The sequence below is a fragment of the Podarcis gaigeae genome (genome assembly GCF_964106915.1).
Source record: "Podarcis gaigeae genome assembly, chromosome: 9".
NCBI classification, from domain to species: domain Eukaryota; kingdom Metazoa; phylum Chordata; class Lepidosauria; order Squamata; family Lacertidae; genus Podarcis; species Podarcis gaigeae.
The window spans coordinates 41,963,419-41,975,760 of NC_139685.1; the positions used below are offsets into that span (position 1 = coordinate 41,963,419).

Here is a 12,342-nt window from a genome sequence, read left to right on the forward strand (position 1 = left end):
AGAAGCCCAGGGCCACACATAACAATTGATAAAACAATTAAAAATCAATTGCATACCAGATGCGGATTTGGAAATATCTCCACTTGACAGGCTTGTAGAAAGAGGAAGGTCTTCTGTAGGCATCAAAAAGACCACAGAGATGGCTCCAGTTTCATATTAAAAGGGAAGGAATACCAAAGGGGAGGTGCCGCACCACCAAAGGCCTGAATCCTACATTGTGATAAGATGATATCTGCTAGAGAATTGTTTTCTCATAGAACAGTGACCTGTTGTATATATAAGGGGAAGAGACAATCTTTCAGATATCTTGGTCCAAAGCTGTACAGAAATAGTTTTGTAGCCTCTGTGAGTAGAGGCTGTTATAAGCAGTGGGCATATGTATATGCCAATGGCATCCAAGAGTTCAAAGTGGGGAATTGGCTGATGGAGTCTTTGACAGAGAACCCGAAGGCTGCACACTGCCTTGTTGTGCATGGTGTGTGGGAAGCAAGGCCAAAATCTGATGCCTCACCAGCACTCACCCATTGCCTAGGCTTTGAGAAGGAGGTGGGTGGACTTTAGGATCCTGTCAAAGTCCTCACGCCTCCTTGCCAAAGACCAGCGCCTTGCTTACCCGGCTTTGGGAAGGCATCAAAAATTTTGGGGGAGAGCATCAAATATTGTTGAGGGCCACCAGGAAAGGCATGAAGGGCAGCATGTGTACTGGACTGGCCCTGGTATAGGAAGAATATTGGTGTAAGAGAGAGAGAATCCCCTCTTTCTCCTACTGCTGCTAGCACATTTTCTGCCTTAATTTTGAGGGGAAGAGTTTGGGGAAAAGATTGGACCCCCTTTTTGTTGTTGTTGAAAATTGATCTTTAGATCCTATTCAGCACTTACAGCAAGCTGTTTTCCACTTCATTGGAAAAACATCTTAGTATGTGAATCCCAATTAGAAATTGAAACGTCTTTGTATTCTTGCATCAAACCCTAAATACCTAAATTGTATTCTTGCATCAAACCCTAAATACCTGGTAAGAATTTTAACTAATTTCTTCACAAAGTAAATTTTGCTTCTCACATATCTCAAGTCTCTCTCTCTCTCCCTCCCTCCCCCCCCTCTAAAAAAGAGAGAATAGAAGGTGGTAACAGATTATAACTTCATAATTGTAACTAGAATCTTTTATGCAGTTCTGTTAGGTTTTCCACACATACTGCCAAAAGAGGTTTTTCAGTCTGTGGCTTCTTCCAGTTATGTCTTCCATCTGTTTCCTTTCCTTTATTCTTTCATCATTCTGGTTTCTAACTTCCCCCTTTGGCTTAGGGTGCTTTTTACAGAGACTTTTTTGTGTTAGAAAACTGCTAGCTTGGGCCAAGATCCCACATAGTCCAGCACTTTACCCCATGACACTCTTCAAACAAATGTCCCTGGAAATTTGCAAATCAGATATAATTTGCAAATCAGATCTGCTAAACGGGGGGGGGGGGGGGGATTGCTCCAGAATGTGAAGGTTCCATTTTTTAGATATCGTTATGAATCTGCACTGATTAGACCCCTCTTGCATAAATGTGTCGTTCCTTTTTAAACCCATCTAACCTACTGCCTATCACAGCAACCGGGGGGAGGGGAGGGGTGCGTCAACCATATTATTAATGTATTGCATGAAGAAATGCTTCTATTTTGTATGTTTAATCAGTCTCATTGGATGGTTGTGGTGTAGTGTTTTGAAGGACGTGTGGTTCCAGAATTGGCCTCCACCGTCACTTACAGACTCATTGTTAAAACTGTGTTTTATGGAAGACAATCTTACTAGGCTACGAAGATCGCCAAAGAAGAAGAAGAAGATTGTTTTGAAGCACTGAACACTGAATATTCCTTATTCACTTTCCCATGCCATTCTTATCAAAAATATTTTAAAATGGTGCATCCTCCTCGTTTCTTTCCTTATAAAGTAAAATGGCACCAATCCCACTTAATATTATTGGGGAAACTGCTGCGTCTTTGAATTCAAATGTTATCTTCTTAGTCCAATCTAAATGCTTAATGACACATCAAAGAATTCTAAAAGATTAGTGAGGAAACAGCCACCTTTACAGAAGCCATGCTGATTCTTCCTAAGCAAGGCTTGTTCTTCTGTACTGCTGCAGGACCAATCTGATTGCTTTGGCCCATAAGCCACATTAGTTTCACTTCAGAGCCTTAACACAGTGTGCATTCCTGGGATGACCTTAAAATGACACTTCAAATGTACTGGTAAATCACAACCATCTGGACATATCTGCAATTTTATTTCACAATTTTCTTTTTGTGAAGAACAAATTGACTGCAGACTTACATATCCACAGTTCAAATTTGCTTTTGTTTGAGAGCTTTATCATCAGCAAGAATGTACAGGGGGAACATATTCATAGCCACTCACAATATTTGGACGCTCAGTTTCTGAAAGCTGCAATTTTATGTTGCTACATCTTCATTTCTGCTGAGATGATTACTTCCTCACCAAGATAAAGGATGTCTGGCCTTTTAGCAGTTAGATGGAATATTTCCTTTTCTGGTGGATAGCCACATTTAAATGATTGTAGAATGGTTCTATGACTTCCTCTTCTGCTTTACATCTTCATGGGAGTATTCCTGAAGCATTTGAAGTGAGGACAACCAAACTCTCTTTCTGTTCCAACTGTGCCTGTGCATGGTTTTTGCTCTGCTCGACTCAGGTCAATTTTAATTATTTAGAGTTTGCCGTCACAACATGGGCTCACTAGTTTTCTATGTCTGGAGAATCTCTCCTGCCCTCTAGTTGTCAGCTTTTCTGCTGCATCATTTGCTTTCTCAAGTTTCCTAAAAAGTTATATTCAAAATAGCTCATGGAAAAATCAAGGATAACAAGTTACTTTAAGATGCATCTTACATTGACTATGGGGACTAAAGTTTGTATATTCTCTCTCTCTCTCTCTCTCTCTCTCTCTCTCTCTCTCTCTCTCTCACACACACACACACACACACACACAGGGCTAGTGGTGGCATAGTGGGTTGTGGGTTAGGCTAGGACATGGGAGACCAGGGTTTTCATCCCTGCCCAGCCAGCAAGCTCACTGGATTACGTTGGGAGAGTAAACCTGTCCTCACAGGATTGTCAAGAAGGTAAAGTGGCCAAGGGACTGATACTGATGAATTGGAAGAATAAAGATAATCAATGGATCAACAATATGGCAACACTCACAACTTTTGAATGGACTTCTTACAGACATAGACTTTGTTTGGATAAATATGACAACATTTGGAATGAGTTTATACAGAATGTATCTACATCTGTAACCCCCTTTGTGCTCTTAATGGCCCATCACCTCAAGAGGAAGCCAGCTTGGCTTATATTTTATATTTATTGGATCCAGGGCTTCAGGAAGGAATAGGCTGGTTTGACTAGCTTTTAAGGCTTGCTGGATCCAGGGATCAAATGCGAGTTTGGCACCCACAAACTCAAAACAACACACCACAGTAACCTTTGTCCGCATTGTCCTCAATTGAGATGGAACTTCATTTGTATGCTCTTAATATACCAATAAATCTATTGATTTTGTGTTACAGTGGGTGGACATCCAATATTAAAGGCAGCTGATATTCGAGTTGCTGGAGCTTTAGTAGCTGCATCAATGCGAGAAAGGAAGATGAAAGAACAGGAAGCAAACCAAGCTGCTGCTGTAACAGAGAACAGTGTCTAACATAGGATGCAATTCATGCCCAGTTGTAATAAATAGCATCATCAATTTGATTATAAAGATACTGGATTGTAAACAAACTTCAGTTTCCTCTGATGAAAATTCCCAGTATACAATGGAAAGCATTTCATGTTTAAATTATCAGATGTAGACAGAAGATAACAGAAACATCGCTCTTGAGCCCATACTATACACTAGATTCCTATACGGTTTGAAACAATTTCAGTAGGATTTAGAAACCTAATGTGTAAAAAAAATAAAATTAAAAAATCCCATGCTTATTTGTTTGGATCATAATAGGCACTGTTCTTTTGTTTTTGTCTTTCTGTATTCTGTATGGCATCGTCTAACATCAAATAAATGTGTCAGTGTTTTTTGCCCGAGAAATTTTACAGCCTTTCTGGTGCCTTTTGATCTCAAAGTTGTTCTGTGTGCTTTTCAAAACAAACTAACTTGCATCAAGCGCTTTAACAATATATTCCCCAAATCTGCAAAAAGACGGTGTAAGGTCAGTAAAGGAAAGCCTTTACCTTTCAATAGTCACTTTTCTATAAATAAATTGGCACTTGATCCTCATCAAAGAGCAAAAAATATTGGATATGCTCTCTGAGTGTCCATTGTAGTTTTTTGAGCCAACTACCTGATGGAAGTCATCACTTATATGTAAATGAACTGTCAATGGTTTGCCACTGTTGGCAATCACTGGACTGTGAAGGGTATGTCTTAATAAGAACCAAAGCTCTTCACAGACTTTGATTTACTGGAAATAAAATAGAAAAGTCCTCTGGGATTACGAAGGACACTTGTTTCAGATAAAATGTCTAGACAGTAGCAATATATCTGGGGCTTTTATTATAGCAAAACTGCAAATTAGAATGGAGTGCAGAGAAAGTTCCAGTGACCCAACTGAGTTCAAAAACACTGCTTCCCGCTGATCTTTCCCCCCAAAGCCTAAAGACATAGTAAGATCACAAGCAAGCCCCTCCAAACAAAAAATAAAGCAAAGCATTATGTCCAAGGTTTCGAAGAGCAATGTTTATTGAGCATTCATTTGATTTGTATGCAGGGAGGTTAGACAATGTTGGCTGTTTAGTGAGCACTTGTCCTGACTTGTTTGTGGGGAGGTTAGATACTGTTACATCAAGCAAGTGTTCTCCCACACTTCCCAGCGCATGTTCCTGTCGCGATCCTTATCGCAAAAAATCAGGTCTTTGGGGGAAGCGAGTTTGTTGTGCCAGACCTCCCAATCAATTGCAACTGTGCGACCTGAATTTGATGGTATGTGATTAGATCCTGCCCAAAGATAGCAACAGCCTGGAAGCACCCAAAGTTGCAGTTCACCAATATTTTTTCTGATCAATACTAAAAAAAAAAAAGAGATTGTATCAACATAAAAAGGCCATGGTTGGCAGGCAGCTTGAATAATTTTCCAGTTTAAGAGCTTCTCCTTTCAAAATTCCAAGTCGACTTTTCTACAAATACTTCTGATGGGAGAGGGGATGAAATCATACTGAATCAAATTCCATTAACATAGAAATGTGAATGGAATGCTCTTCAATAGAAAAAAAAGAGCCAGCTATGTATTCTAAAGCAGGAATGGGTGAATATATCAATTTTATTTCTCCCAGTTCCTCATTTTTCCAATCTTAAGTTCTGTTCTCCATATTTCTACATTGTTTTGTGTGTTTTTTTAAAAGCCCTCATGAAAATTTACCAATCTTTTTCTGTGTGTTTCTACTATACACATTTTTATTTTATGTTGCCTTACAAAGCAATTTCCCCCAACGTAATGCATTTTTGAATGTTATCTTCACTAATACACACATTTATTTACACATTTTATCCCAGAATACATATTTTTATATGTATTACTTGCTGAAGAACTGCATCTCAAGTGCAGATTTTGAAGGAAGGCAGTGTTTTGTCCCAAGTATGGTTTTGGAAAATGCAAATTTGATAGGCTTGCCTTCAGATGTGAACAGAATCAAATTTCAACCCTATCCATATTCTAGAGTTAAATTACTGCTCATTTAAAATGATCTTATCAGGATCAACCCATGCATTTTTAAATGGATTATTCAACCTACTCATTTAAAAAAGCCACCCCCCCAAAAAAAAACCACAACTGGAATTGGATCAGGAGCTGCATCAGAGACCATTCGTTCATTTAGCCCAGAACTATTTGCTATGACTCTTCAGGGATTCTGCAGAGGTCTAATAGAGCCCTGCTGAGATCCTCATGACTGGAGGTGTGAAAAATTCACCCAAGGAACATTTATGTGCAAAGCATCTTCTTTACTTCTGAGCTATAGTCCCCTCTCCACACATCCTTCACCCACCAGGCTGCCCTCCTGCTGCACACACAGGCACACTCCTGGGATATACTGACTGCCCACAGAGATTCTCTCCACAGTTTGTGATTGAGTTCTGCTACAGAGTATTTTTGGAAACAGTACAACATACTGTAGTGAAGATGATTAGAATTGTGCTACCTTTTAAACTGAACGGTTGGTTTTCTTCTGCATGGTTGCTTCATCATTTTTTATTATTAATGAAATTGCTATACCGTCCGCCATCCAAAGATCATAGGGTGGTTCACAATATAAAAACGCAGAAATACATGACATAATAACAAAAGAAAACAATGACCTTCTGAGATTTTAGTGCCTCTGCTAATCTAGATCCGAAATAGGAGACAGGACTGAGTAAGAAAACTGATACCAAAATGATGGTTTATGGTATCAGTTTGATTCTTTTGGTCTTATGTATAATGTTAATTTTGTTGCATGGTCATATGTATGCTTAAGTTGCCTCTTTAGGCCTTTGGCTAATTAAACAATCCAAGGACTTTTAAACTGGGTAGGGAGTATAATTGTTTTGTTTGTTATTATGCTACATATTTTTGTGTTTTTATATAGCAAACCACCCTGTGATCCTCAAATGAGGGTGGTATATATAAGTTTAATAATTAAAATAATAAAATATCAGGTATCATAGGTGGGATGTACTACCCATCTGTCAAAGTGGCCAATGGGTGGGTGTGGGGTGTTCAAGATACTTTTCCTTCCTCCTGTTTTAGGAAGAATATGTCTTCTCTGTTATTTTCTTCCTGCTTTTCAGATTTCATAATTACAAGTGACTTTATATAATTATTTGAATATTTGCATGATTTCCTTTTTTTAAAAAAAGTTAAATGTGATGTTAAATACGTTCAGTTTTCATAAGGTACTTTAATGTTCCTCCCCCCCCAGTGTGTGGAGTTTTTTAAAAAAACCAAGAAGTTTAAGTCTGTAGTATCTCTGAAATTAAGTTTGTGTGTATTATATGAGGCAGAATTAAGCAGTGTGTCTATGTGTGACTTTCATCTAGTTTTTTATTTGTGTATTTATAGTACCATAGTGTACATGTCGACTCCAAAATGTTGCACTGATGAATTTAGTGAAACTTACTCTCAGCTAAGCAGATACAGGGTGGAATTCAACTAAATAGATCCATTAACTCATGAATTCCCACTTGCACAATGGAACTCCCTGTCCTTCTACCCTCCCTGCATTTCCCCTAAATCTGTTCTAGAGGACTGGAGGGACCTGCAGACAATATTTAGGGAGGCATAGGATACCCAAAGAGAGGAAGGAGAAGTTCCTTTGTTCAGCCAAGATTCTTTGCACCAGCAGATCTATTTAATTGGAAGCTACCTTTAGTAAGTATTGTCTTCATTGAGTTGGATCCAAAGTTCAGTTCCGCCAGCTGGATCATCCTCTGAGTGGATTTCCCCTAATTGGACACTCCAGAACAGTGTGGCTGGTGGTGCTGGGAGTTGTGGAGGGAAGGAGAATTTCAAATATCACCACCCCACACATTGATGGGATCTTCCCTCTGTATCCAAAGCCATCCATGCAAAGAAAACGACTTTCCATCTGTATAAGGTAAAGTCTGGATCCACCACAATGTTCTCCCCCCCACACACACATTGTGAGTTTTTTGCGTATGCACTGCTAACATTTTTTAAATAAATAAACAGGAACAGGTGTGCAAGCAATACATTTTTTTCAAAGACAAAAGTTTGTTTTCAAAGCTATATTTAAAAAAGAACGATCCACTACACCACCACCACAAAAAGCCAGGCAAATATATTGAAAACATTATATGTTGAATTTGGAAACCAATCCCATCATTGCTGTTATCAGTATGAATGATCTTTTAACACACCAAGGACAGAAATATGAGTACCTACATAATAAAAAAGAGCAAAGAAAAGCACCAATGGATGGAAGGGAAGGAGTATATATATAAAATGAACAGCTTCACTCTATTGCAACGGAACATGCTAACAGGATTGGAATAGAAAAACCAGGAAATAATATTACAACCATGGTTATCTGTCTTCAGAGGTATTGCTTGGTTGTTAAAAGACTTGATTCACTCTGCTCCTAATGCACTGGCACGTAGTACGGAGCTGAGCTTTTGCTAAGGTGATATTTCAGAGGAAAGCAGGGAGGCACATTTCTCCTGAAACCTCCAGCTGTGCCTTTAATTTGTTTCTGTGCTGTTTACAAACATTACAGCCACAGAAGAAGTGAGTCGTGGCATAACTGAGAATATTCCAATAGCTTAGACAGCCAGAGACTCTTCCTATATTCCTACGGCATGTTGTGGTGGCCCATAGGCTGTAGCACAGGGGAGGGTGAGTTGCCCAAGCGCCTTGGACCAGGTGACTCTTCTTATCTTGCTGTGCTGCAATATGGTGGCTCCCAAGACAGCTGTATGATGCAGGAAGAAATGGAAGTGTCCCTCACGTTGCAGAAACCAGGTGTGAGGAACCAGATTTGTCTGGTAGACTGGGTCCTTATCTCCCCCATCCCCTGCAGGCCAAGTTCAGCAGGTGGCTGGGACACAACAATAATATCGGGTGGCCCATTTTAGCCTGGTTTGTGTCACCTTGAAGCCCAGACAATCAGCTGATCATCAAGGCTTCCAGGCACTGCTCACAGCTCTCTCGCTCATGGTGCCATGCTCAGGGCTTTGCAGGTACTCTGATCAGATCGGCCCAGCCATATCTTGTACCTGCCTCACACCTAATATCACATGGGCAGTTGAGTGACTCTTTGTCTCTTCTAGCACTGTGCTGGAAGGAAAGAAGGAAGCACTCCCTAGTTTCCTAGTCAACACAGGAATGCATTCACTTCCCTCTACTCACAGTGCAATGGCTGGACTTCATGTATTCTCAAAGTGCTGCTATAGAATTGATAAAAAGGGTCCCCAACTTTGCAGTGAATGTATGAAACACAAAGCTTGGATTGGTGGTTGTGCTCCGTTCTATTGGCACGGATACTTGCGAATCTCAATAATAGGGTTGTTATATTGTGTATTAAGGATGTTTATATTTCAATGTTTGTAGAATTGGTTTTTATACTTCATAAAGGGGTTAGAAGCCTATTTGGACATTAAGTGGAATCTAAATTAATTACTTAATCAATAATAATGGTAATGGTAATAATAATAAAAATATTGCTGTGCTAGGAAAAACAATATTGTTGTGCACCAGTGATAAATTGTATTATTATTATTGTTGTTGCTGTTGTTGTTGTTGTTGTTAATATACTATGAAAAACAGTTCCCCAAGATACATTCACAAGTGAACTTTATGTGACAACCTCTTTGTCCATGCAAAATCAGCTGCAATCTCTTCATAGACTCTTTAGTTCTTTTTGCTACTGCTTCAGCATGAATTACAGTTTTGGAAGAGATTATGTTACATGTATTGTACATTTTCCTCTTGTTTGTGTTTCCTACCAATATTGCAGCTCAGCTTATGAGAAACCACCATAAGACCCTCGTTACATAAATTTGCCAAGTGCTGTTAGTTTATTTCAGCCTGTGGGCCAGAAACCCAGTTTAATCTTTCAGTGATTTCACCGAGTTGTACACACTCATGTTCCACAGCAGTATATTATCCTTTTATAAAATACCTATAAAATATATTTTCTTCCATGCTGCCTGTTGCAGAATTCTGTTCTTGTTTTGAGATATCCCTTGAGCTATTTATACTCCCCTGTACAGATGGTATCATTATTTTGAGATATTCCTTGAGCTGTTTGCTTTTCTGTGCAGATGTAATTCTATTTCCCCCCCCAAGATATCATCTCCCAATATTCTCTTCACTTGCCCATTGTTTAGTTTCTCAGCAAAGCTGTTATTTTTCTGCTGTGAAGGACTCAAACAGTCTCAAAAACAAAACAAGAACCCCTTTAAGCTATTTTTAGCTTAAGATTCCATGAACTATACCGACAGAAGAACTCCTGGGTTTGTTTTTATAGTGGAGCTGCTCAAGTCTTACCCCTGCAGCTGAGAGAAATATAACTGTATCATAATATTGGATGTCGCTAGTGGTATAAATACCCATACTATGAGTAAGGCAAAAGACTTCCTAAAATGAATTTATTGCATGAACTGAAACTGAACTGAAACTGGTGGTTTATGCAAATTATCTATAGTCACATTTCTTTTTTATGGTACAGTTAATAACAAAACTCCGAACCTGCTTCCTTAACTTACAGGACCTCCTGGACCACATACCATTGGGCCTATCCCTCTCCCCATTTCTCATGCAACATGGATTACATGTTTAACATGTAACCGCTGAGTGGGATCATCCAGAGATTTGGAGTATCTTGTCAGCAATATGCTGATGACACACAGCTCTACATCTGCATGAACAGCAGTAGATGTGCTATATTGATGTATTCTCCCAGTAATGGATGAGAGCCTATTAACTGAAGCTTAATCGAGCTAAGATTGAAGAACTGTTGGTGAAACTAGATTGGAAACATGAAAGTGTTTGCATTTCGTTTCCATGCAAACCACTTCACACTATTGGAGCAAGTCCCTCTGCAAGTGCACTCCCACTGCCAATCAACTGATCAGTGCTGGGACCCTGCCTTCAAAGGTGCTTGCATACAACACGTGGGCAGGTAGATGTGGTATGTGAGGAATGGCCATTAGCAAGAAGCAGTTTGCATTGAAGGCACTTGCTAAATTGAAATTTTCAGCTGGTGGTTTCAAGGTAAACCACTTGAAAAGACAGCCCCCTCAGCTGCACTTCAGAGTTCTCAAGGGGCTGATTGCCATGGGTCTCCCTGTTAGTGCCAATCAGCTGATTGGTGTTGTCAGAAAGCCTCCTTTGCAAAAGAAAAACTGAAACAGCGTTGTCCTTCTCCACACTTGAGGCCCATGTAAAGTCTAATTAGGCCTGTGGGCTGAAGATTTCCCACTGCTACCCTAAGCAGCTGATCCAGATAGGTCAGAACAGGAAGGCAATATAGCTCTTTCATTGTTATTCCCAGCAGTTGACACTGAGATTAGATTATATAACTTATATATATTAAGTGGTGTACATAAAACTGAAGTAGCAATAGGCAACTTAAACAAAATAGTACAAAGCACACAGTTACATGTAAAAATGTTACATTAATATATAATTTAATGGATCCACTAATATATAAAAAAATCAATATCAAGCTGCCTCTGAAGCCAGAAGACTTACTACAAAAAGTTAGTAATCAAGTATAGCATGTTGCAGTGCACTATTCTCTGAACAGGAATATCATCTAATGGAAAGTGTGCTTTTATGCAGAACATTGTATATTAGTTATAGTGCCAGTGACTCATTTTACACTCTTCATGCATACAAGCTTTTTACCAGCATCAGTCTTGATAACAATAGCAAATGCTTTAGTAAGCTCTATGGATCAGGATGGCACCTTTAGTGTCGTCTTATAGAAAACAGGCACAGAGCAGTCTTCATTTTAAAATAAGCAGATTTGTATCGTTTCGGTTCTTTAAGACAAAAGGTGAACCTGCATGAATAACAGCACACGTTTCTATTTACAATCCTATCTCAGTACCCTTAACGTTTTAATCTGTTGTCAGAAAAATTGCATCAAGAGATTTTCCCACTGATTCCTTGACACCGTGCCTCCAAGCTCTACACTCTTCTGCAACATCTATCTTGTGTTCAAGTAGGTACTATATTTAGAACATCTAGTACTCTGCTCAAAGCGCACAGTACACTAAACCTTATTGTGTCCTTTACGTACACGCTACAGAAACAACAACAAAAATATTCTAAGTTTAATTAGACACTGTTTTTTTCTTGTTCTTTAAAAATCTGAAGTTAGTATTTACAAGTGATTAGCTTGTACACTGTCTCAGCTTGCCAGCAACAATTACCATATTGTATTTGTTGAAATAAAAATGTATCTTGATGGATGCACCTTGCACCCTGTTTGTACATAGCAGTTTGCAGTGTATTTATTAGTTTTTTCTTCCCGTGCTGATTTTGTTCAGCTGACTTTACCAAGGCCTCCTCTGTAACATGCATGGTGAGCTGCAACACCTGCAATGACTGCTGGAAACTGCTGTTGCATGAAACCACTGTTGTGTGTCTATGTGTGTTTAAGTTCTTCACAATAATGTAATACATCAGACATTCTAGCACATAGAGAGCCATTTCATGTATGTCACCAGGCAAGCCACTGGCATGCATCTCCAGTGTTGGGAAATGTTTCTAATACTAGAGTAGAATGAGCAGAGTGTCAGGAACTGGTATGTTGTTCATAACGCAAAACAAACTTCTCCTGCCTATAT

The 12,342-nt window shown here is 39.2% G+C and overlaps 1 protein-coding gene across 4 annotated transcripts in view; it reads left to right on the top strand.

Moving 5' to 3' along the window:
- The window catches only part of IQCM (IQ motif containing M), a 91,163-nt gene extending 87,080 nt beyond the window's left edge, over positions 1-4,083 (top strand). For all 4 annotated transcript variants that reach the window (XM_083755821.1, XM_083755823.1, XM_083755824.1 and 1 more), the window contains exon 12: positions 3,566-4,083. In XM_083755821.1, the coding sequence (XP_083611947.1) occupies positions 3,566-3,699 (134 nt within the window). In that variant the 3' untranslated portion in view covers positions 3,700-4,083. The remainder of the gene's footprint in view (positions 1-3,565) is intronic.
- The last annotated feature ends 8,259 nt before the right edge of the window (positions 4,084-12,342 follow it).